The sequence below is a fragment of the Solanum dulcamara genome, chromosome 1, assembly GCF_947179165.1.
Source record: "Solanum dulcamara chromosome 1, daSolDulc1.2, whole genome shotgun sequence".
NCBI lineage: Eukaryota > Viridiplantae > Streptophyta > Magnoliopsida > Solanales > Solanaceae > Solanum > Solanum dulcamara.
The window spans coordinates 27,450,551-27,478,331 of record NC_077237.1 but is presented as its reverse complement, the minus strand read 5'-3'; the positions used below and the strand labels follow the sequence as shown (position 1 = coordinate 27,478,331).

At 38.2% G+C, this 27,781-nt stretch overlaps 1 protein-coding gene across 1 annotated transcript; it reads right to left on the bottom strand.

The window, feature by feature from the left end:
• Positions 1 to 9: 9 nt before the first annotated feature.
• LOC129903393 (rhomboid-like protein 19) lies at positions 10 to 26,241 on the bottom strand. Its single transcript, XM_055978941.1, has 8 exons — positions 26,070 to 26,241; positions 25,812 to 25,945; positions 5,050 to 5,110; positions 4,440 to 4,606; positions 4,053 to 4,158; positions 3,738 to 3,940; positions 3,510 to 3,650; positions 10 to 453 (listed from the first exon to the last, which is right to left on the bottom strand). Exons 2-8 carry the CDS (start codon positions 25,937 to 25,939, stop codon positions 351 to 353), a joined length of 909 nt encoding a protein of 302 aa, XP_055834916.1. The 5' UTR covers positions 25,940 to 25,945; positions 26,070 to 26,241; the 3' UTR covers positions 10 to 350.
• Between the last annotated feature and the right edge of the window lie 1,540 nt (positions 26,242 to 27,781).

The following is a 27,781-nucleotide window of genomic DNA, read 5'->3' as shown; positions in this document are numbered from 1 at the left end:
AAAATCAAATTGTGGTTAGAAAAAGTAAATAATAATATGTTAAAATTATTGAGATTAAGTGGGTCAAATTGGACGGATCATGATCCAACCCGAATTTTAGCCCAATTGAACCCAACCCATTTGAGCCCAAAGTAAATTTGGGAGGGTCATGACCCAATCCAATTTTTATTTCAACCCATTTTAATATTCTTAATTTCAATCCAACCCACCCACTTGACACTGATAAAGAACACATAACTTCCGTCAAGAATCCAAAAGAGCACTGCCAAAAATGTGCACAATCTTCTAGCTTCTAGCGGACAAGGATTCTTTCTGCAAAGAAACCACATTACATATATATTGACCAGCTTTTACACATTATCATTGACATCTCTTTCTGATTCTTCAGCCTTCTTTCCAGCAGCCAAACGCTCAGCTGCCAATCTTTCTTCAAGTGCTCTGGCACCTCTTTCCCTGCAATTTATAAGTGAACCATGTATAACAACAAACTAGATGAAAATTATCCTTCCATCTGTAATATACAATATCAGCATGCAAGACGAAAAGTAAAAGAATCACAACAAATATGAAGCTATCCTTCACTAACCAATCTTATGCCCACTGGAATGGAATACAACAACAACAACAACCCAGTGAAATCCCACAACATGGGGTCTGGGGAGGGTAGAATGTACGCAGACCTTACTCCTACCAAGGTAGGACGGCTGTTTCCTGGAGACCCTCGGCTCAGTAAAGGCATAAACGCATAAAAAATGTTAGATAAGAATAGGAAATTAAAAGCTTTATGAGAAAAACAACAAACAAATAACGAATAGATAACAAATAAATACAAATAACAAATAACAAATAAATAAATAATGAAAGCGTCACAGATAAAATAGATTAGTCAAAGCATAGAAAGTAATAAATAGTAACAGAAATCAGAAGTCAAAGCGCAAGAGATCGTAATTCACTACTACGCCTATGAATAGAGAAGAATAATGAGACTATGAACTAGTCTTCTACCCTAATGTGGGTCCTCCACACCCTCTTATCTAAGGTCATGTCCTCCGTAAGCCGTAACTGCGTCATGTCCTGTCTAATCACCTCTCTCTAATACTTCTTCGGCCTACCCCTACCTCTACTATAACCATCCATGGCCAGCCTCTCACACCTCCGCACTGGGGCATCTGTGTCTCTCCTCTTCACATATCCAAACTATCTCAGTCGCATTTCCCGCATCTTGTCTTCCACCGAGGCCATTCCTACCTTATCTCGAATAGCCTATTTCTAATTCTGTCGCTCCTGGTGTGCCCACACATCCATCTCAGCATTTTCATCTCGGCAACTTTCATCTTTTGAATGTGAGAAATCTTAACTGGCCAACACTCCGTCCCATACAACATAACCGGTCTAACCACCACTTTGTAGAACTTGCCCTTAAGTTTTGGTGGCATATTCTTGTCACATAGCACTCCGGAAGCGAGCCTCCATTTCATCCACCCTACCCCAATACGATGTGTGACATCATCATCAATCTCTCCGCTGCCTTGTATGATAGACCCAAGATACTTGCAACTACTTCTCTTTTGGATGGCCTGAGCACCAAGCCTAACTTCCACGCCAACCTCCTGAGGTGTCTCACTGAACTTGCACTCTAAGTACTCTGTCTTGGTCCTACTCAACTTAAACCCTTTAGACTCCAAGGTATGTCTCCAATCCTCTAGCTTAGCGTTAACTCCGCTGCGAGTCTCATCAATCAGGACTATGTCATCCACGAAAAGCATACACCATGGCACCTCACCTTGAATTTGTCGCATCAATCCATCTATCACCAAGGCAAATAAAAAAGGACTAAGAGCTGATCCTTGATGCAACCCCATCACCACTGGGAAGTGATCTGAGTCCCCTTCTACTGTCCTTACCCTGGTTTTGACTCCCTCGTACATGTCCTTGATCACCCTAATGTATGCCACAGGTACACCTTTAGCCTCCAAACATGTCCATAGTATTTCTCTTGGGACTTTATCATAAGCCTTTTCTAGGTCGATGAATACCATATGCAAGTCCCTCTTCCTCTCCCTATGTTGCTCCACCAGTCTCCTCATAAGATGAATGGCTTCTGTAGTTGAGCGTCCCGGCATAAATCCAAACTGTTTCTCTGAAATAGACACGTCTCTCCTCACCCTCATCTCCACCACTCTTTCCCATAGTTTCATAGTATGGCTTAGTAGCTTGATACCTCTATAGTTGTCGCAACTCTAGATATCCCCTTTGTTTTTGTATAGAGGAATCATTACGCTCGACCTCCATTCTTCGGGCATCGTTGTCGTTTTAAAGATGACATTAAATAACCTAGTCAACCACTCCAAACCTACCGAGCTCGTGCTCTTCCAAAATTCCCCAGGAATCTCGCCAAGTCTGGTTGCTCTTCCCCAGCGCATCCTACGAACGACACTCTTAACCTCCTCGACCTTAATACTCCTGCAATACCCAAAATCGCGACGTCTCCCTGTAAGTTCTAAATCTCCCAACACAAAGTCTCTGTCCCCTTACTCATTCAAGAGTTTATGGAAGTAGGACTGTCATCTCTGTTTAATGAGGGTCTCGTCTACCAATACTTTTCCATGCTCGTCCTTAATGCACTTCACTTGGTCCACATCGCGTGCCCACTGGAATGGAATAAACATTCCTAATTTCTCGCAAATCATAAGTATGAGAAAATTCCTTTTATAGGAGCACCAGTAAAATGGAAATGATATTCACTTGTCCTTGCATCCAAAACAACTCATTCATTGGTTGGTGAGTGTTCTTCACTCACTTTGGATTGGAGCGCTGACAGAATAAACTCTCATTTGACCATGTCAAAATCAGATAAAATGCATTAGGGCTTTGTTGGAGAGGAGAGAGAAAGAGTGAGCAATGAAGAGATATTTTTAGAGTGGAGAAAAATAAAAAAAATGAGCCAACCGGTTCTGAAACCATCCATGGTTCCCTTATATACAATTGGCTAACATGAACTAAGTCAAAAGGATCCGGACACACTACACTAACCAACTTAATTAAATAAGCGGGGCTAAGCTCAAATACAAAGAAAAGAAATAGCATCTGAGCTAACGGCTAAAGCTTGAGCAGCTATGATGGGTCTACAGCATGGTTATCTCCAAGCCCAACAATCATAAATAAATATTAGAAATTTTCAAATAAAATACAGAGTATAGTTTTCTCATCTAGGGCTAATTGCATACAGGATAGTACTTCACTATGACCAAGTCAAAAATCAGTGAATTCTTAGTTAATGTATTACCAGATCATTCACATAAATGATCAGAGCATGAATACATTGCTTAATTTAATATACAGTTGTGCATTGAACTGATAACATTATCTTCAAGGAAATTTTCAATCTATCTTCTTTGATACTGGGGGGGGGGGGGGGGAGGGGGATGAGTATATATTAACCATGATAAACTCAGCTCTGGGAAATTTTGTAAACCACTGCAAGATGTACAAAAATTTAATTTATATACCTCCTCCTCGATGCTTCAATGGGATCAGAACCAGGCAATGTGGAACCACCTAGAGTATAGCCCCTTTCCTCATTAGAAGTCTCAGATCTTCTACCACAAAGCATCCGTTCAAATATTGTTGCAATTGGATCAATTACTGGTCTGCATTACAGCGAACAAGATGTCAATGTGGGAACACAGATTAATTAAGAAAAGTAGTTCATAGCAAGAGGGAAAATTGGAAAATACCTCAAAAATTCAGGGAAGAAAGAAGAGAAGGAAAATTCATCACTTGGGTCACCCTTTAGTTTTGTCTCTGGTTTCTTCTGCCAGTATCTTAGGTAAATCCAACCTAAATATGTCCCAAATACTACTGTTGGAAGGTATGATACCGAATCTGCTGTAAAAAAGCTTATAGCAATTGAGAACAACAATGCAAGGGAAGGCAACCACTGCAAAGAGTTCAAAACAGCAATCACAAGTGATGTTAGAGCACAATTTAATTTGAGAGATTAGTGTCTGGAGATGCCTTTCAAAATCAATTGGTAATTCCAGTGCTTGTACCTTCGCTTTGAGTTTCAAAATAGACAATTCCTGGTCGGGCATGATTTGCTTGACGCCAACTAAGAAACCAGAAAGAACTCCTTGGAAGCCGGAAATGGGCATATAGCTAACAAATAAGGATCGGCAGAGCCGTAAAAATAAGGAGTTATGCAATACTTCCATTAAGATAGAAGATAGTAAATCATCCACATTGTGCTTGTGCAGAGACAAAGCAGGGAATCCATAAGTAGAAGACAACGAAAAACAAAATAAGCAAGTCTAATTCCTAGGAAAACTACCCCTGAGTCACTAACTCCTTAATCCTAAAGTAATAAAATAATAACGAGAGGAGGAAGTAACCAGGCAAGTAAAGTAATTCACTGATAGTATTAAGTCTATGCAACTTACAGATAAATTTCCAGTCTTGTTACGTAGTACAATGATATGGCTGTGATGAAAACAAAGACAGATGTCAAAAAGTTGACAATAAAGATGAACTTCAAGAATTCCCTAGAACCCCAGATGGGCTCAAGCTGCTTCCCCAGGTAAAGAAGACCGATAGTGCTGATGATTGCCTGGACATAATAGGTGATGTCAAGGAGAATGATACACTGAATAATGTTGAATATATAATTAAGAAAATAACAGTATACTCCCTGTAATAGCTTAAACTTTTAGATGAGATAGTCACACACTTGAACATTGTTTCAAACCAACAGAGGTCCTGGGTTCAAGTCTCACCATCAACAATTATCAAAAAACACTTCCCGTGCTTGGCCAATGAAAAAGAATCAGGCTCGCACATGAAGGCACATGCAGAAGACATAATTATGGAAAAAAATGTATGTTCTTTCTCAACATCTTAAACTTTTAAATTATTAAATAAGATGATCACACACTTCAACATATATATACACATTAAAGAATTGTTAAAAGTGTGAGCCTTGGGATTCTCTTTAAGGCAGCTGTGAAATGTAAGCTATAACCAAGAAAAGTAGTTAACGCCAAAGAAGCATACCCCATACACTGTCTGTTCAGTGTAACCAGCTGTTATAAGATTCCATGCAAATGGAATAGTCCTGCAATAAACACAAAAGATCACACTTTAGAAACAGTTGAAGAGAAGAGATACAACTGTTTTCCCAGATTCTAACAGTATACATCATGTCCTAGTAGTATAGGGTGCAGAAGGTCACAAGTTTTGAGAAATCTCCAGTTCTATTAATACAGGACTACAGAACACAAATGGTCATTCTTCAGTGAACTCATCAAATATCCCTTTCCAATAATTAGGTGGTCAAGGCTGGACTGCTGAGTATAGTCTCGCTATTAAAACAAGGTTCACACAATATTCTGTCCAAGCATATATGGGAAAGGGGATATTGTTTCGGACTTTATGTAAAAGTTACTCTGCATCACCAGATCTCCCGTCCAAAATATTGTCTTTTTATAATGATCTACTGTCAAAAATATTAGATAAAGCAGAACTTCAAGCTCTGACTTGACATGCATACAACCCACCCACTGTGTTTGATTGTTCTACATATACATTTGACATAAAAAAAATGACAAAATGACAAAAATGGTTTCTTATATTAGGGGGCTAGGTCTAAAATAGTTCCATGAATATACTCTTGAGCAGTTTGTCCTTTAAGTTTGCCAAAAGTAGGCATTTTTTGTCTCGGTAAATTTTTAACAAACTCTAGTTGTTGGATTTAACTGGAACAGTGAAAAAAATGATTTAATGGGAACTCACATTCGGAGGTGCAGTTTCTGCTGTTTTGTCTATTTTTGGTGTGTAATACAATTTTTGAGGCAGTATTTCTAGTATTTTTGGTCTATTTCCGATATCTAGTGCAATTTTTGGTGCTGCGATTTGTGAGATTTGATGGAATTTTCCTAGTGTTTCTGGTTAAATATTTTTCAAAAAATCGAAAATCCTCGAGAGCCATTAGCGCAAGGTTTGAAACTTGGTGGATAATGGATCTGCCTCTCTACCCTTCTGTACTCGAGTACCGGGATTTTATCTGACATGGTTTGAACCCGTGACGTGCACTTTATCTACAAATCATGCATTTTCTTCTTACCATCACAAGACCAAAGCCCTTGGGGCGAACTCTTTTTTCTTTTCACATCCATTATATTGAACAGTCAAACTTTGTTAAATATTTATCTGACCCTAAAAGTGATTACATTTGACAAAGACCAAAACTTATAAGGAGTATATTCAAAAGACAATCTTAAACTGACCCCAAACATAAGGAATCGTTTTTTTCATTTTCTTTCTTTTGTGATTAGTAACATGCAATTGCCATAAAACTTATGTGAATCCCATGAATTAAGAAGTTTAAGAGGGAAAAGTGAAAATCTATATACTAAACAATAACAATCATGCCTCAATCCCCAACAAGTTTCTTTGGCTATATGAATCCTCAAAATGAAATCTTATATTTGCTATCCCACGATATGATAACAGCTACTTTTACTTGTAATAAAGAGTCGGCCCTCCCCCTTCTTATTGAATGAAAGGAATTTACATGTTTGATAAAATATTTAAAAAGGAGGCCGGTTAAAAAGGAAAAGTTAAAAGAAAGGGGAAGTGTTTCAAGATTTCAGAGGAAAGTTTTTCAAAACCATATCCCAAGGAAAAGCCATTAATAGTCAAAAGCTAGGCATCAGGCCTTCTGCAAGAATGGAGTACGTGTCAGTTTCAGAAACAAGGTTGTGCTTCTTTCTCAAGTAGGATGTGCGTATATTTGAAGTTAATTTGGATATCCAGACGACAAGACGGAGCAGCTTTATTCTTCCTTACTTCATGGCATTTGCTGATGACCATTCTTGTGGCTATGTTACTTCCAATAAAAAGGATATCTGAGTTATTTCGATCCTCCAACTTTCTTGTGCTAACATTCTTTTGAAAAGTAACAATGACCTTTATTAATGATACAACAATACTAAGTGCATATAACATAGTTACAGATTTTGCAGGTCCCCAATAATGTCTTATGTACAAAGACCAGAGTTCACCAAAGGCTCGCAAAAAAACAGATCTATGTTTTAGGTTAAGAATATTTCTATTTTGCCATTGAAAATTCTACTATTTCTTGCTGCCCAAATTGTTTCCCAAATAACATGAGGAATAGTGTTCCAGCTCAGAAGCCTTCTTACTGAGACGTTTTGCTATTACAGCAGTTGAGAAACTCCAATGTGGAATTTGGTGGTCTAGCTTATATCCAAGATGGGGGGGAAAATCATGCTCCATAATTTGACTCCAACCTTACAGTGAAGAAATATCTGATAAACATCTCCTATTGCCCCTTGTAAAGATAACATAGTCGGAATCCTCTTTTCTGAAGGTCAGTCGAAAGCCTCCTTAGGCACAAACCACGAATAAGAAGAAACCTTAAGGAAGCCTTGTTGTAACAAATTTTCTTCTATACGCAGAAGTTTGTGTTGTGAGAAATCAACAACAAGCAACATGATTTTACTGAGAAACATCCACCAGAGTGACCCTTCCAAAGAATTGAGTTAGGCTTTTGATGACTGAAATAGTATTGCCAAGCATTTGTCACAAAATACACATCCTTTCTAACTCCCAATCATTGATGTTCCTTCTGAAGAAAAGATCCTGGCCTGAAAACTGATATTTTAAAGGTGAGTGTCCCAACCACGCATCCCAAAACTTTAATCCTTCTATTTCCCAGAAGAAATCCTGAATTTTCAGCAAACTTGCTCCAATAAGAACGAATGTACTTCAAGACTCCAGTACTATGAGGTGCACATGTTGAACCTTCACTGCCATTTCATTTTTGATAATTGATAAATCTTCCAAACATGTACGTACACATGTCAAAAGTGCACATTTCGAAAAGCTTCAAGTTGAAATACTAACCCATAACCACTACAACTCCTAAAAGGCGATAACAAAGCAGAGAACCATATCCTAATCATACTTGGAACGGAAAAAAGTCACCATATGCAATGATAAGTCAAGAACATCAAATGATTCATCCCCTAAACAATTCAAAATGAAAATGACCGAGAAAAAAAACGAAGGCATAGAAAACAAAGTGCAAATGTGAAAACACATATTTACCCTCTTTGTTTCTACCAAACTTCAGCGATTATTGTTGGGACATTCTCACGCAAAATGACTTTCTTCCTCACTTTGGAAACAGCAACCTATGCTGCCATCACTGGAGTAGCTCCCATCTTCACTGTCATAGCCACCACCTCCACCTCCCTGAGTATCAAGCCTAGCAAAATGTCCGGTATCACAACACTTAAACACCCAGTTCCTCCACCACCATACCCACTTCCTCAACCCATGTATCCTCCACCACCACCATGAGACCTACTACTGCCACCACCGTATAGCTATTGCAGCTGCTGCCTTCGAGAGCCGCTATGGGGGTTCCTTGGATAGGGGCACGTCTAGGCCAGTGACATTGGCGGCTTTAGTACGGCTATCGTCACTGAATTCTATAAACCTTCTCTATAAAGCTAAAATTATAGAGAAGCAATTTAAAGAGTAAGCGTTTTAGGTGTACGCCTCATCAACAATGGACGTTTTCCTGAAGACGCGACCCTAAATAATAAATATTTTACTTAATTCTAAAAATTTGAAATTTCCTTTGTCCATATAATTGTCATTTTTGTTTATAATTATTATTCCTGAATTGCATATGTTCTTGTTTTATTTTTTTCATTTGAGCCTTTCTTCATTAATGCCTGCATTATTTTTATAACAATGGTGTCCAGGCCAACTTGCACGCACCTCGATTAGTTCCACGGGGTACCTGCTACCCTCCACACTTTATTTGTACATCGGGCTTAAAGCCCCAACAAATCTCTTACCTTTTTTGCGCTCTTTGCCTTTGATAAACCAAGATATGCCCCCTATTTCTTGCCAATAGATGTTATTTGTGAGGTTCAAGAATCAATAGAACACCTATTTCTCCATTGCAAGTGCTTCAGGCAGTGTTGGGACTTATTCCGAAATATTTGTGGTATTCCTTGGACAATGCCTAACAACGGAGGGGTTTATTAGAGTGCTGGCAAGGAAAAGAATTTCAAAAGGATATGAAACAGATTTGGTTCACTATTTCTCTATGCATCTTTTGGAAAGGAATAGAGCATGTTTCGAAGGACAAAAAAGTCACAATTCTAGGATTAAGAACAAATGTTTGCAAAATCTTTTTTTTTGATAAGGTAACATATTGGGGATTCAAAGGAAGAACGTGAGGGCTTCAAGAGATTGGATAGATGACAAATGGGTTGAAGCTAAGGGAGAGAAAGACATAAAGTCGTTCATAAGCTCGAGTTTAACTGATGTATCCAAGTGCAGTATCAAAGAACCTGGGAACTGTGAAAAGCCGATGGCTCCCAAGCTTGAGGCACCTGAAGACAACAAAATGGCGTCAACTTCTAAACACTCAGCAGAGAAGCAAGACACTGATGTGCTTAAACTGAAAAAGCGATGGTGTATTGATCTTTCTTGCAGGTAACAAGAACTTATTTCAGACAATTCTACAAGTGATAATGATGGTGTCTAGCAGTCGTTAGTTCTTTTCGATAATTCTGAAATACTTTTGGCACTGAGGGTAAATTTTGACTTGTAAGTAACTTTCAACGGTGCTCGATTTGACTTTGTAAATGTATAGGTCTTTGACAACAAAACATGGAAAAGGCATCTTATAGAACTATAGGCAAGCACTCTTTTTTTTAACCCCTCCCTAGGAAACTCCCACATTTTCGCTCTCTTGGTGACTTGAACTCACAACCTCCGGGTTGGAAGTGGAGGGTGCTTATCATCCAAGCACACTTTTCTAGTTAGTATATGTATATATTACAAATTGGCCAAGAAGTTGGTATGCTCTTGTATTGTACACTCTCTCTTATTGGTTATGCATAAAAGTTTTAATTTTATTAGTTTCCTCAGAGTATGTGTTTGCTATGTTACTCTAACTCTCCAAAAATGTTGCCCCACCCGTTTTTAGACTCTTTTTTCTTGAAAATCTATTACCACTTTTTTTTAAGAAGATTAAGAGATTAAGAGAGAAAAGAGATGAGTTCTTGATGAACTCTAGAGAAATAAGAAGAAGAAGAAAGTTGTAGAACTCAGAGAGAATTGAGAGTAGGAAGAAGATCTTTTCATTATTGTATATTGTGATGATCATTATTTGATTGTACAGTGCTATATATACAGTTACGAACTACTAACTAACTTTGTGAAAATAACTAACTTCCGGGTTCTCTCTAACTGACTAACTAGCTAGTCTTCATTGTTAATACTTGCAGTTGGTTGCAATGTATCACTGACATTGACACTCCCCCTCCAGCTTGGAAGTGAAAAAATATTTTGAATTCCAAGCTTGGAACTAAGAAACTGGTGCTGGACTTTGGTCAGTCCCTTGGTTAATATATTAGCAGGTTGTTCTTGTGTTGGTATATATTTTGTACACACTAGTCCTTGTACAATCTTCTCCCTTATAAAGTGACAATCTATTTCAATATGCTTAGTCCTCTCATGATAGACTGGATTGGCTGCTAGTAGTATTGCTGCTTTGCTATCTGTAAACACATTCACAGGTTTCTGTACTTCAATACCTAGATCATTCATAAGACCTATCATCCAGATGACTTCAGTCACAGTGGTGGCCATACTTCTATACTCAGCTTCTGCTGAGCTTCTAGATACAGTGGACTGTTTGATTTCCAGGAGACTACAGAGTCACCAACCTTAATACAATATCCAGTTAAAGACTTTCTTGTGAGAAGGCATGATGCCCAATCTGCATCACAGTAGGCTGTGATGTTGTTATCTTGAGTACTTGACAGTAGAACCCCTTGACCAGGTTGACCTTTTATATATCTCACAATTCTAAGGGCTGCTTCCATGTGAGTCTTTTTTGGTTGTTGAAGAAATTGACTTAAGGTTTGTACACAAAAAGATATGTCAGGTCTGGTCATGGTAAGATAGAGTAGCTTTCCTATCAACCTTTGATAGGCACCTTGATCAGCTTGAGGATCACATTCAGTAGCATCTGAGTTGATGTAGTCATCATACTGTTTTGAGGTCAATGTTGTTGTCAATGGGAGTTACTGCTGGCTTTGCATTTCCCAAACCAGTTTCTGATATGAGTTCTAATGCATACTTCCTTTTATGCATTAGTATCCCTTGTTTTGATCTGGCAAATTCAATTCCTAGGAAGTATTTCAGATCACCTAAGTCCCTCATTTTAAAGGTTTGACTCAGTTTGTCTTTTGTTTCTTTAATAAGCTGAATATTGCTTCCTGTGATCAGCATGTCATCCACATAAATGATAACCAACACTGTTCCTGCTGATGTGTGTTTTGTGTACAAAGAGTGATCATGTTCACTCTGTTTGAACTGAAATCTTATCAATGCCTCGGACAATTTTGTATTCCATTGTCTAGGTGCTTGCTTCAACCCATACAAGGATTTAATGAGTCTGCATACCTTGTTCTCCCCCTGACTCTGAAATCCCTGTGAAAATTGCATGTAGATTTCATCAGTAAGATCCCCTTGAAGAAATGCATTAAACACATCCATTTGATGAATGTGCCAATGATTTTGAGCAGCAGTAGATAACACAGTCCTAACTGTCTTCATCTTGACGACAGAACTATATGTTTCTTTGTAGTCTATCCCTTCCTTTTGACTATATCCCTTAGCCACTAACCTTGCCTGGAATCTCTCAACTTCTCCAGTAGACTTATATTTGATTTTGAATATCCACTTGAAACCTATAGGACTTTTTCCTTTTGGAAAATCCACAATCTCCCAGGTATGATTATCCTGTAGAGCTTTGATCTACGCACGCACACACGCAGTCGATCAGCTTCTGCCAGCGCCGACTTGCTGCTTGGATTCCGGCGAGATCTGTAAGTACCCAAATCTTTCTCCCTTTCTCCAGATCTGTCTCCTTCTATATTTTCTGGCGAACTTCTTCTCCCTCGTCTTTATTTGTTTCCGGTAAGGTTTTTTTTTTCCGGCGAAACTCCTCCGTTCTTTTTCTTTATTTTCCAGCGAAGCTTTTCGTCTCCTTATTGTGTTTTCAAGCCGTTAGCCAGCGAAATAGGTTTGTCCAGATCTGAACTAGAGCTCCAAGCAAGTTTCCGGCGACGCACAGGATTCCATTTTTCTCCGGACCAGGTTCTATCTCTCCTTTACTTAATTGATTATTTGTGCTCCGTTTCATATTTTAGTATCACTTTCTGATCAGTTTGCTTTCTGTTCTTTTTTCTTAGTCCTACCATTATTGTTCAGATATTGTTCCTCATTTTCTGTCTGTGAGAAATATAGTAGAAAAATATTATTGAATTGTAAGAATAATATTACATAAAGACCCTATTTATAGACACTATAAACCAATCCTTTTCCAAGTAGGATACTATAAACTATTATTATTTTTATTCCTATTCTAAGTAGGATTATGTACACCTATTTCTATTCTAACACTCCCCCTCAAGCTGGTGCATACAAATCATATGTACCTAGCTTGTTACAAATATAATTAATACGAGGACCGGTGAGGGACTTGGTGAAGATATCTGTAAATTGATCATTTGACTTCAAATACTTTGTAACAATATCTCCTGAGGGTATCTTTTCTCTGACAAAGTGACAATCAATCTCAATGTGCTTATTCCTCTCATGAAACACTGGATTTGATGCAATATGAAGGGTCGCTTGATTATCACACACAAGTTTCATATCACCGATTTCTCCAAATTTTAGTTTTGTCAACAACGGTTTGATCCAAAACAGCTCACAAGTTGCCATAGCCATTGCTCAATATTTTGCTTCTGCACTAGATCAAGCAACCACATTTTGTTTCTTACTCTTCCAGACACCAAATTACCTCTTACTAAAACACAATACCCGGATGTAGAACGTCAGAGAGTGATCCTGCCCAATCAACATCTGTATATCCAGTGATATGCTCATGGACGTGATTCTCCAAAAGTAGTCCTTTACCGGGAGCTGATTTTATATATCGCAGAATACGAATAATGGCATCCCAATGACTATCACAAGGAGAAGTCATAAACTGACTTACAACACTTACAGGAAAAGAGATGTCAGGTCTAGTCACTGTAAGATAATTCAAACGTTTGCAGCTTGGATAGACTCGGATGTCCCAAACGTTTGTGAATTAGGTCTGGAGGATCTGTACCGAAGCATGCTGTAAAGGAGTTTGAAGAGGTAAGATAATAAAGGCCTTGTGATTCATGCCCTGTGACAATCGTATGTCCCGTACTGCGGTCCTGCATGAGAAAAAAATCATCAAAAAAGAATATGCCACAATGTAAGGCACGCGTCAAACAACTAACAGATGCCAGATTAAAAGGAGAGCCATGGACATAAAGAACAAAATCTAGAGTGACAGAAGATAAGGGTTTGGCTTTGCCAACCCCTTTTGGTTTTGTTTGGATCCCATTAGCTAAAGTAATAGCTGGAAGAGATTGTGAATAAACAATATCAGACAAAAGTGATTTATTACCAAAGATATGATCGGAAGCGCCTGAGTCCATGACCCATGAACCAAGAGTACTAGATTGTGAAACACAAGCGAGAGAATTACCCGTAACAGAAACATCAGGTTGTGCAACCGAAGTTACTTGCGGTGACGTTTGCTTACTTGCTCGATACTGGAGGAACTCATAATATTTTGTATGAGCAATATGATCATTATTGGATGATTGATTAGACTGAGCCACAGATGCTACTTGTGGAGATGTCTTCTTACTTGCACGATTTCGAAGGAACTCATTATATTCCCTTAGAGCAATAGGATCATAATTGGGTAGTGGACCATGCAAAATATAGCATATGTCACGAGTGTGCCCAAGTTTATGATAATGACTACACTTGGATCGAGGTTATCCAAAATACCCTCCTCGTCGATTCTCCATACATTGATATGTTCGTTTTTCTATGGTTTGAGACGCAAGAACAGAGGAGTCAATGGTGGGTGATGAGGCTACTTTGTGATTGGGAGGCCGGGAACGACGAAGTAGACGAGAGAATAATTCATCAATTGTAGGAATCACTAGACTAGCTAGAATCTGATCACGCACTGAATCATGGTCTGTAGGAAGTCCAGCAAGTGTAAGAACTAGAAACAACGTATGTCTGTGCTCTTGTTGTTTTTCCACATTCGTAGTAACTGGCATCAACATTTCAAATTCCTCCATGACTGCTTGTACCTGTCCCAAGTAACTAGACATATCAGAATCTTGTTTCTTTAAGTTGGTCATTCGAGATATCACATCATAGAATCGAGATATGTCATTAGTGTATAAAGCACGAGCCTTTTCCCAAACTAAATAACATGTCTGGGATGGGCGAAACAAGGGCATCAACTTGGAATCGATAGATCACCATAGGAGACTACATAATTGAGCATCAACCTTCACCCATTGTGCTTTGACTTTTGCATCTTCCTCACTAAGCTTGGCCTTTTCATCTACCACACAAACATTATTAGTTAAGAGATCTTGAACGCATTGACCCTTACACCACAGCTCAACCGGGGAAGCCCAAGCTAAATAGTTTGGGCTTCCCATTAATGGTTCCGAAGTAATCATAGGGCTTAGAACTTCCTATATTTTTGGAGCCAAAAATATCAATCCCAAAAGACATTATGAAATATAAATATATAGGAATCTAAAAAAAAATTGCGAGAAAGTTCAGTCGCCGAAAACCGAAAAGACAGATCTGACTGCCGAAATCTAGTCTGGAAACCCTGATTCACTGGAAACTCACCAAAAACTGGCTAAAAATTGTCAGAAACCTAATTTCGAGTCTCGGATCTGGTCGGAATGACTGGACGACCCCAACCGAGAAAAAAAACTCAAAAATAACTGATCGAAGAAGCTTCACACGCCGGCGCGTAAACCAGATCTCGCCAAAAAATTTCACCTTCGAACGGCCGTGACAGCTCGTGAGGTGTTGTTTTCCAGTGGTGTTGGTTGGGGTTTGGTCGCCTGAGCTTTCTGAGCTTTGTAATGGTGTTGGTTTTCCCACAACACCCACAGAACAAAGAACAAAAAACTGACAAAATTCAGCCCCCAAAGGTCGCCGGAAAAATAATTGACACACGGTGACTTGAATTTTCTCACCAACGCTCTGATACCATATAAGAAATATAGGAGAAAAATATTATTGAATTGTGTAAAAACAATATTACATAAAGACCCTATTTATAGACACTATAAACCAATCCTTTTCCAAGTAGGATACTATAAACTATTCATATTCTAATTAGGATTGTGTACACTTATTTCTATTCTAACACTTTCAATGATTAGTGATTAGTGTACATTGATTTGCTTATTTTTTTTATGTGTATTGTCTCTATTATATATTCTATACTGTCAATTATTATCTCGTTGCCTGTTTGTATTCTCTAGATTTATTTGTTCTCAGTTTATTACTTTTGTACCATTATTGTTCAGATATTGTTCCTCATTTTCTTTCAATGCTTAGTGATTAGTGTACATTGATTTGCCTATTAGTTAGTGTGTATTGTCTCTATTATATATTCTATGTTGTCAATTATTATCACGTTGCTTGTTTGTATTCTCTGGATTTATTTGTTCTCAGTTTACCACTTTTGTAGTTCATATCTTTGTAGTGGCTTCGGTAACTAATTGTGGACTAGGATCATGTCCTCGATTGGGGCTGAATGCGAGGGAAAGTAGTGGTAAGAGGGGGACGGGTTCTCTTATGATGAGAGTAGGATCGTGGAACATAAGTTCACTTACAAGGAAGTTTATAGAGCTAGTGAAGAGTCTTAAGAGGAGAAAGATTAATATCGCTTGTGTTGAGGACACTAGATAGGTAGGCACCAAAGCTCGAGATATGGACGGATTTAAATTACAGTACTCAGGAAGCTCAAGAAATAAGAATAGAATAGGTATTCTAGTCAACGCGGAGCTTAGGGAGTGTTGTGGTGGAGGTAAAGAGGCTTAGTGATAGAATGATGTTTATTAAGCTAGTTATAGGTAGGCTTATTGTGAACGTGATTAGTGCATATGCAACCCATGTGGCTTAGATGAGGAAGTCAAAATACTCTTTTGGGAGAATTTGGATGAGGTAGTGAGAGGTATACCGAGCACCGAAAAGATTTTCATTGGTGGGGATTTCAATAGTCATATCGGTACAACTTCTAGTGGTTTTGATGATGTCCATGGAGGCTTTGGTTTTGGGGAGAGGAATGGTGGCGGGGCATCTCTACCGGAGTTTGCTAAAACTTTTGAGTTGGTTATTGCTAACTCGTGTTTTCTAATGAGGGAAAATCAATTGGTTACCTTTACCAGAACAGTAGCTAGGACTTCGATTTACTACTTACTCCTCCGGAAGGGTGATAGAGGCCTTCGTAAGGATTGCAAGGTCATTCCGAGTGAAAATATTACTACCCAACATAGGCTTTTGGTGATGGACTTGGAGATTAAGAGGGATAGGAGAAAGAAAACCCTTTTATGACTGACCGAGGATTAGATGGGGGAGCCTGACTCCCGCCCTTTCTTGGGAGATGAGGGAGAAGTTGATTGGTTTAGGGGCCAAGAGTAGTAGCGAAAATGTGAACAACATGTGGAACATGACTGTTGGTTGCATTAGAAAAGCAGCTACCAAGGTTCTAGGGGTTTCGAGATGAATCTTTGGTAGTCGTCAAGGAGATTGGTGGTGGAATGGAGAAGTTCAAGCCAAAGTGAAAGCTAAGAAGGTTGCGTATACAGAGTGGTTAGAGTACGTGGATGAGGATGAGAAGTGTAGGCTTAAAGATATCTATAAGAAGGCCAAGACAGAAGCGAAGTTAGCGGTCACCAGTGCAAAGACAGTAGCTTTTGAATGGTTATATGACTAGTTAGGGGAAAAAGGTGGGGATAAGAAATTATATAGCCTCGCCAAGGCGAGAGAGAGAAAAGTGTGATTTGGATCTAGAAAAGTACATCAAGGACGAGGAAGGTGAAGTGTTAGTGGATGAGACTTCTATCAAGCAAAGGTGGCAAACTTACTTCCACGGACTCTTAAATGAAAAAGGAGACAGATACATTGTACTGGTTGATTTGGTGCACTCTTATAGTTTTCGGGACTTAAGGTATTGCAGGTGTTTCAAGGTTGAGGAGGTTAGATGTGCTATTAGCAGAATGAAAAGGGGGAGAACGATCGGACCTGATGAGATTCTGGTGGACTTTTGGAAGAGCACTAACAAGGCAGGTTTGGAGTGGTTGACTAGGTTGTTTAATGTTATTTTTAAGACAACTAAGATGCCTGATGAATGGAGGTGGAGTACTATGGTTCCATTGTATAAGAACAAGGGTGATATCCAAAACTGTAATAATTACAGGGGTATCAAATTGTTAAGCCACACTATGAAAATATGGGAGAGAGTGGTGGAGATGAGGGTGAGGAGAGAAGTGTCAATCTCGAAGAATCAGTTTGGATTCATGCCGCGGCGATCGACTACTGAAGCAATTCATACGGAGACTGGTGGAGAAATTTAGAGAAAGAAAAAGGGATCTTCATATGGTATTCATTGATCTTGAAAAGGCTTATGACAAAGTTCCGAGGGATGTTCTCTAGAGGTGTCTGGAGACTAAAGGTGTCCCGATGGTATATATTAAGGCAATAAAGGACATGTATACTGGAGCCAAGACTCAGGTTAGGACGGTTGGAGGTGACTCAGAGCATTTTCCTGTTGAGATGGGACTACATTAGGGATCAATACTGAGTCTGATTTTTTCTTTTGCCTTGGTGATGAATGAACTGACACGGTCTATTCAAGAGGAAGTACCATGGTGTATGCTATTTGTGGATGATATAGTGTTGATTGATGAGACTCGGGACAGAGTTAATGATAGATTGGAGGTTTGGAGACAAACTCTAGAGTCCGAAAAGTTCAAATTGAGCAGAACCAAAACAGAATACTTGGAGTTCAAATTCAGTGTTGCGATGGATGAAGAGAGCACGGAAGTGAGGCTTGCCACTCAACCTATCCCCAAGAGAGAAAGCTTTAAATATTTTCGATCCATCATCCAGAGTAGTGGGGACATCGACGATGATGTCACGCATCACATTGGGGTAGCATGGGTGAAATGGAGACTTGCCTCTGGAATCCTATGTGATTAGAAAATAGAAGGTACCACCTAAACTTAAAGATAAGTTCTACAGAATGGTGGTTAGACCAGCGTTATTATATAGAGTAGAGTGATGGCCAGTTAAGAACTCGCATGTTCAAAAGGTACATGTTGCGGAGATGAGGATGCTAAGATGAATGTGTGGACACACTGGGAGTGATAGGATTAGGAATGAGGTTACTCGAGAGAATGTAGGAGTGGCCTTTGTGGCAGACAAGATGAGAGAAGCGAGGCTGAGATGGCTAGGGCATGTGCAGAGGAGGGGTGTCGATGCACCAGTTAGGAGGTATGAGCGGTTGGATTTGGGGGTTATGCGAAGGGGTAGGGGGAGACCAAAAAAGTATTGGGAAGAGATGATTAGACAGAATATGGTGCAACTCCATATCACAAAGGACATGACCTAGATAGAAAGGAGTGGAGGTCGTGGATTAGGGTAGAAGGTTAGTAGGTTAGTAGGAGTAGGGATAGAATGATGTCTTGCCTTGTGACGGTTTAGGATTGGTCATAGGTCTAGGTGCGCCATTGTAGTTGTATTGTTATTGCCTTTTGATTATCACCGTATATTGCAATTGTTATTGTTATTGTTATTGTCTTATAAAATTTGCATCGCTTTTCGTTTTTGTCACTATGATATATATATTGGTTTTTCTCTCAGTCACTCTATCTCCGTGAGGTAGTAGTAAGGTCTAGGTATATTCTACCTTCTCCAGACCCCACTTGTGGGATGTCACTAGATACGTTGTTGTTGTTATAAGGTAACATATTGTATTAACCAAAAAGAGTTGTTAAGCCATAATTACATGTAAAGAGAGCAAGCTAATCTAAGCAAGAAGATCTAAAGAGACTAACAATTGCATTGAGTCTCAGTATTTTCTATGTACTCCTGTTTACGCCAAAAGTGAAAAAGTAAAATACAACTTTACATTATCTTCTGGATTGGGTTGCTCTTTCCTTCAAAGCACCTTCGATTCTTTTCCCTCCGGATAGTTCACCAAATACAACCTGGGATCATACTCCATCTTCTTTTTTGGTCTATGCTACCTCTCGTTTTGTTCCAACTATAAAGCATGTCTAAAGTAGACTGAGGCATAGACCAATTCAAACCAATCATAGCAAGAAAAACGTCCCAAAGTTGAGTAGTCACTCTGCAATGCAGAAATAAGTGGTGTTTGTTTCTGCAGTCTCACCACAAAAAAGACAAATAGAGCTAAGTTGCATTCCACTTCTCAGTAAATTTTCCTTTGTGAAGCAAGCTTGCTAAACTACCAACCAAACAAAACAATTCACCTTGTATGGTATCTTAGTTCTCCATATGTGCTTTCAATGTCAAGAGCTAATCTGGGAGCTAGACTTGTTAAGGTCTTGTAAGCTGAATTAACAGTGAATCTACCTCTACGATTCGATCTCCAAAGCCCAAACTTCATAAATGGCGACTGACTCTTCCACTGCTACCTGCTAACCAGAATCTGCAGTCCTCATTGGCATCGAATCCTAAAATTATTCAAGTGTATTGAGAAACTCTAGTAGCCTGTCAACCTTCCAATCGTTTAATAGCCTTCTCTGAAGCTGATTTTCCATACTATATTAACCCTTACCTCCTTCACTGTTGCATTCCTCCGATAGTATAAATCTAGAAACTATTGTATCAAAGAAGATTGGCCTAGCAATACATCATCCCAGAAGCATGCTTTTCCCCATCTCCTACTTGGATGTTGAATCTATTATACAATATAGGCCAGTTGTTTCTGATTGATCTCCATGAACTGACTCCATATGTGCATTCACTTCATTGGTGATACACTTATCTTCCATACCATACTTTGTTATGATAGTCTCCTAACATAATGATTGTCCTGGAGTTGAGAACCTCCAAAGACATTTAAGCATAAGACTTTGTTTCTAAAAATCTCAAATTTTTAACTACCAGTCCACTTTCCTTCTTGCTTTTTGTAACAATGCCCACTTAACCAGGTGGATCTTCTTTGTTGGACTATTCCCCTGCCACAAAAAGTTTCTTCCAACTTCATCAAGCTTATTGGCTACATTAAGTTGCATAGGAAAAAGAGACATCATATATGTTGGCAATGCATCTAAAACACTGTTGACCAAGGTCAGTCTTCCCCATATAGATACGTATTGTCCTTCCCAACTAACTAGTTTCTTTTCACACTTTTCCAACACTGAGTTCCATACAGATTTCAATTTTCTTTTTTCCCCAAATGGCATGCTCAAATATACTGTTGATAACTCCCCAATTCTCCCCCCCCCCCCCCCCCGCAAATATGTTCGCCAAATTGCTCATTTCAGGCACCTCATTAACAGGATAAATGAAGCTTTTAGTCCAATTAATGTTAAGACCTGAAGTAGCTTCAAAACTATGAAAATGATTCTCAAAGTTCTCAATTGGTCCTTCTCAGCATCACAGAACACCAAGGTGTCATAGCATATTGTAAATGGGTTGTTGAAGATCCCTGGTTATCATCTTGGTTTGGAAAAAAAAAACTCTGATCCAGTTGTTAAACTGAGTTGTTTTAAGCAAGTCACTCAAACCCTCCATGGCTATAATGAATAAGAAAGGAGACAAAGAGTCACCTTGTCTTGATCCTCTTCCAGAGGAGAAGAAACCAGTTGAAGAATCATTGATCAAAATTGAAAATTTAATTGTGCTGGTGCAGAATTTAATCCATTCTATCCATCTCCTGCCAAATCCCCTTTTTTTTCCGGAGACTTCTATAAGTAGGCCTAGTTGAGGTGATCATATATGCCTTCTCAATGTCTAGCACACGGAGAACCCCAGCAGTCCCATCTCTGATCCTTGTATTCACACATTCATTTGCTACAAGATTTGCATCCATAGTCTGTTTTCCCTTGATAAAAGCCATCTGTTGAAGATTAACCAGCTTAAATATCACTCTCTTAAGCCTCTCGGTAAATAGTTTTGAGATGACTTTATAGATGCACCTTGTCAAACTGATAGGCCTAAAATCCTTAAGCTCTTTTGGTCCCACCTTCTTAGGAATCAATGCTATAAAGGTAGCATTGAAGCTCTTCTCGAGAAAGCACTGGATATGAAAATTTTGTATAGCATCCCCCACCTCTTTCATCACTACCTCCCAACACTGAATGAAGAAGGCCATTGTGTAGCCATTGGTCCAAGAGACTGGTCACTTGCACATGCCATCACACTATCTTTCACTTCTTGTTCCCCAAATTGGCACTGTAGCATTTGGTTTTCTTCGTATTAATCAGATATCCTTCTCTAAAATTAAATTGAGGTCTGCATTCATCATTTCAGAGTATAGTTCTTGGTAGAAGTTGACAATGTCTCTCTTGATGTCATCCAGATCCTCTGAACTATCCCCATTAACCTGCAGACAGTCGATGTTGTTATATCTACTGTGATAGTTAGAAGATCTATGGAAGAACTTTGTATTTCTATCCCCTTCTTTGAATACCCTGGATCTTTGTCTCTATGACACTTCCTCTTTTTAAACAATATCCTCAAATTCTACCTCTAGCTTAACCTTCAGGTAAGTCTCATCATCATTTAAACATCTTTGATCTTGAATCTCTTCTAGGGCTGCCATTTGGTCAAGGATACTCTGCTTTTGCAACCCTAAATTGCCTTGAATTGTCTTGCTACAAACTTTAAGATTCTCTTTTATGTCTTTCAGCTTGAAAGCTAACACATAGTCGGGGTCTTCCTTCACAGATACTAGAGCTCCACCATTCTTGAATTTTCTCCTTCAATCCTTCTGTCTTAAGCCACCAATTTTCAAACTTGAAATAAGATTTCTTCATTTCCTAACTTCCACATTCTAGAATTATAGGAACATGATCAAAAGTGACTTTTCTGAAGAACTGATTGCTTGATGTTTTTGAAGGTTATATCCCATTCATCTGAGATCAAGAACCTATCAAGTATGGCTGCTATGTCATGTCCTACTCCTTTCTCCAAGTGTAACTCCCTCCTGCTAATTGAAGGTCTTCAAGTTCCATATCCTCTATGAACTCAGAGAAGTCTACCATGGACTTATTAAATCTAACACACAAAAAAATTCCAGATGGGAATCTAACTGTATTGAAATCCCCACAAATTACCCAAGGCCCTGAAAACAACCCTTTGACTGAACTCAATTCCCACCAAACTTCTTCCCATTCCCTCCTATCATTTGGGGCATAAAGACTTTACACTGGATTGATGCCACCAAAAATCCTGAGTCTTTCCACTAAATTTACATGAGATGGAGCACATACCCAAACTACACACCTCTCCCTCCCATATTCTTCTACCCCACATCAATATTATTCCTCCTCTAGTTCAGCTTGCCTCCAATTGTGCAAAATTCACCCATTTATTTTTCCATAGCTCTGTAATTTCTTCCTTTATATTACCTTGTAATTTTGATTCTTGAAAACAAAAAACATTAGCTTTCCAGTTATTCATAATACTTTTGATCAACAATCTCTTTCTCGGCATGTTTAGTCCCCTCAAATTCCATTATACAATATTCATTCATGACTCCGAATTAGTTGTAAAAAAAACATACTTCTTGATCCATAATTGTAAAAGTTACTTCCTATCTCCAAATTCTTTAACTCTTTTGACCCCTTAATCTTAGGGATCGTTAGTGTCTTGTTACTAGCTTCTTCCCTAGTAGCTTGGCTCTTCTCATCTATCTTCATAAATAATTCAAGTGTCTCTAACTTAAATCTTTGAAAGCATGCCCCCTAATTCCTTCTTGATTCTTAATACATTTTGTTGAACCCAAATAGAACTGTCAAAATTTGGATCCTCTTCAACTAATTGTTTCGAGAATTTAAAAGGATTGCTTCATCTATGTTGATAGCCCTAACAATATCCTGCTCTTCCAACTTCAAATTTTTGGTAGCATGTCCCTCCAGAGCCACCTGCATTGAGTATAGATGATGTACATCGCGTCTTCATTCTCCGATGACTCAATCTGATTTTTCTACATGTGTACCTCTCCTTCTGTGAACAACATTGTGTCTGTAACTGGAATTACAAAAACTCCCGCTTGAGTTTTCTTCTGTTCAAAAGTGAGGTGGATGGCCGGCCTGTACTTCCTCAATTAAAATGTCCAGCTTCCCTTTAGTAATAGACCTATTGTAAGCCCCCAAGTCTAGAATGTTTTGCACACCGAAAACTTTCTTAAATACTTTATTCTTAGTTCCATAAGTCCCAACACATGGGTGGGCACGAGGGTGACTTAGATTTTCAAAAATCTTTGAGGGGACTAGGATATCCATTCAATACAGTGAGCTTGTCCTTCAATATCCAAGGGTGCAAAAAAAGACCCTCTTCTTCTTCGACAGAGAACCTTACTAGAGTCTCATTCCAAATCACATATTTAGTTCCTTCAAATTCCACCATCACCTCCTTCAAAGTCAAGTTGCCATCTCCTATAATCAGCAACCTTGCCCATTTCAGGAGATTCCTCAACTCGGTCTCCTCCTCCGTCTTGATCCACCCACCACAGTAGTCACCAAGTTCCTTGAAGACACTAGGCGACCAAAGATGAAAAGGCAAACCAACCAACCTAATTCATGTTTGCTTCATAGAGACACTTGATGAGACTGCTCCCACCTAGGGTTCCACTACTGAAGTTTGAAATATGATTTTTCCACCTCCATTCACCTCTCCGCACCTATTCAACAACTATCTTCGAAGAGAAGCAATTGTTTCCCATCTCGTAGATGTTGAGGCCATGGGCTTGATTCTAGTTAGCACTAGCCTGTCTCCTGATCTCCGAAAGTGTTGAATCTGGGATATCCAATGGAAATTGCACAAAAATGCTCCAATTGAGAGTCCCATTCTGTGCAGCACTATGGCGTCCTGCGATGATTATATAACCCCCCCCCCCCGATTGAATCAGAGCTTCACTTAATTCTCTTGAGGTCCATCTACTGCTCCTGACAGCCTCCGTGTATGGGATATTCTCATCTGTAGTTCTATAACTGACTGTAATAGGCCTTTGACATTTGTATTAAATGAACTTCTCTATTTTAAAGGCTAAATCAGACCAAGCTACATTGAATGAGACTTCTAGAATGATGTAACTAGATCTCCTCTTTCCTTGGATGTAAATGATGCTAAAATAACTCCCATGTTTATTGAAGTTCCTAGAACAAAAGTACTGAGAAACGTGGTCTCGTAGCTTCCATAACATTTCCTTTTACTCTTGAAGCTTCCTTGAGAACATTGCACAACCATTCCAAGTCTTTTGATTGAAAGAGGATTTGCACATCATACTTCTACCTCTTTCTACCCAATTGTACAATACCTTTTCTCTAGTTTCTGTTCTGTTTATGTCAAAAGACTTGAATCCTGCAAAATCGATCATATTCCTTTCCATATCTCTAGTAGAAGAGGAATGTAAAGGGGGGAAGACAGAAATAAACTACCACAGAAGGTGGAAGCTAAGGAGGGACCGAGAAAGGTAAGAAGGGAAAAAAAACATTCCATCTAAGAACCACCGGAAAGGAGATCTTCCCTCCTACAAAGGAGGAGAGAGAAAGGTCTTGGGGAATGTGCCTAAGAGCATCTGATGTAAAAGTAGGCAAATTGATAGTATGGAGCATTTATGATTTTGCTTGAAATGTTAGGAGGGAGGAAGTAGTTGCATAATTGATGTAGTTCAAAATATTTTAGTCCTTCTAGAGTCTTGTACTTATGTACCTTCTTGGTACCTTCATTAATAATACCTTTACCATTTCAAAAAAAAAAGAAAATGGTTGATGAATCTTTTCCTGATTAGTTACATTGCCACTTTATAGGGTTAGAACCTGCTTCAAGCATTTTAGATTGTTGTAAAATATGCATTCAATAAGCATAGTTTAACTCAAGTTCAAGTGTTTAATAGGTACAGTCTGATGTTCAAGTATCTAAATGGAAAAATGTGGCAAGTTTGAGGGGTCATCCATCAGCGACGGATACAAAATGCAGATACCGACTTCATCTAAACCCAATGCTTTTAACGCGGAACACAAATTTATGTTCACTAAAATGGTAATAATAGTAAGTTTGAACTCATCGTTTTACAAATACAATGAGTTCAATACTAAGAACCTTAAAGATTGAACCCATAAAATTAAAATCCTAGATCTACATCTCTCGTCCGTGTATTCAGCCTATACTCAGGAACTCATGCACAAGGAAGCTGCCTTGTAATTGGAACATTCACATCAAGAACAATAAGGAGTAACCTATACTCAGGCCAAAATTTTCCTTTTCTTAAAGAGGTATTCAAAAATTCCATAGCTCGCCAAGCAAGTCTTTATCTAGCATTTTGAAAGAATTTTTTTCTTCTAATGAGGACCATTTCAGAAAAGGATACAAGTGTGAGCAGACAAATGTATTAAAGAGATCAGCACATGATCCATGAAGTTGAGATTCAATTGAAGCATTTACAGATACAGAAACTACATTAGCATCATACTGTTTACTACCTTAAAGCCAATCCAACCTTTAAAAAAAAAACAATTCGAATTGGGGAATAAAACAGCTAATTCCAATTCTAAAATCCCGTGATCCGAACAGAAACCAAGCAATATTTAATAGTAATCAAAATGGAGATAGAAGAGTACTTGGCAGGGATGAGAGCAAGATAAGAAAGAGCAGAAGGAAGAATCTGAACAACAATGTGACCGGCCACAAGCACAACTGCTAGACCCTTGCAAAGCCTCGTGAACCCCGTATACATATTGATACTCATAGTGCCCTATTACAAAACACTAACTGTCAAACTCCAACAACCCAAATCGAATAAACACAAAATCAAATTTCAGATCTGCGGCTAAGTACACAAATTATTGGGATCATAAGCATATGAAACGCAAACTTACAAGTGATCACAGAAAGCAGAGAGTTGTAATGGTGGTGCGTGTTTCCGACGGGTAGGAGATGGGTTGCCTTTGTTGCGGAGAGGTAGAAGATGGAGTTAAAAATGCTATTTGTAATTTTCTTTTTCTTTTTTTTCCTGTAATATTCAGTGTAGTTCGATGGGAGACTAATGTGAAGTGTCACAAAAAGGAACGATTTCCTTGGAACAAGTTGTCAATGATTTTTAAAAAATTGACTTGGACAAAAAAAAATCGAATTGGATGAATCGATTTTTAGATTCTTTGTAATAAATTTGATGATTTTTATATAAATTTATAATTGTATTGATTAATTCCATCAATTTTTTAATATATAAAAAATAATTTTAAAAAATATAAAATCATACCAAAAAATACATTTGTAAAATTAATTTTATAAATTAGTAAAATATTAGATTTTTTGTTTTAAACTCAGGGTGATGCAAGCGAATACAAGCGGCAACATAATTGACACTAAACTTTTTAACACCGAAACTTATGATCCTACTCTGATTGAAGCTAAATTAGTTTTAGCTACTCGACTATCGAGTAATAACTAGTAAGCTACAAGGTATTCCAACGATTTTGGGTAGAGTTATTACATATTTTTCCTCTCTTTCTCTTATAATTTAAATTTTTCTTATTGGATAGTTAAATTAAGCATGCTCAATTCTTGAGTTTCATCTTGATTCATTTCTTCACGCTAGTGTGACCTAAATTATAAATTTTATTTTTGTTTAATATTATTTTACATTACCGTAAAATAATGGGATGAAATTCTATTCTTATTTTCTATCAGGACTCAAACTTTCATGATTGGTACTCACACTAACCCCTCGATTGGCAAACCATATCTTACCAACTAAACAATGACATAGCCAACTCATCTAAAACATTTATACACATTAAGGCATGAAATTAGGAGTTGTTTGTTTGGGAATAAGTTATTTCAGAATTAATTATTTTGAGATAAGTTATTCTACCATGTATATGAAAGAACTTATCTCATTACTATGGTATAAATGGTGGAATAAATAACTCAAAGACTATCTAACATTTCCAACCGAACACAGAATAAAATAATCCTCTATTTTATCCCGTGATTATTATACTTTATACCTCACCCCAAATGACTTCTAAGAGTTCTAAAATTTATAAATAAAACAAAGAGAGAATCTAATTATTACACTCCAGAAATTTGAATATCACCGTACCATACCTCTTACTAACAAATGTCTTAAAGCAGCAAAACTAATAAAATAGAACAATGTCGGAAAAGAATAAACATTTGTCATCAAAAGATTTGTGGGCCTATGGCAGCCTGGATAGGAGTAGCTCACCTCATATAGAATAATCGGTTGCTCTAGATGTAGGGTCGCATATAAAATGTTGGATCACAATCTGCATCAACAAAAAGGTGTAGAAATGACATTAGTACAAATTCTATGTACTAGTAGGCATCATAGGTCAACTCAGATTAGTAATAAGTATATATTATAAGCCAATAAAACAAGTAGACAGGTTCAACAACACATATTTAATAACTCAACAATTCAAGTAGTCAACACTAGCTAGATAATAACTTTATTCCCGACATATCAATGCCAATAGACATATAAGTCATCAAGTACCAAAATAATAGTAATCAGAATCTTTGTAAATATAAAACAATCACACACAATCATGGAAGTAAGTCC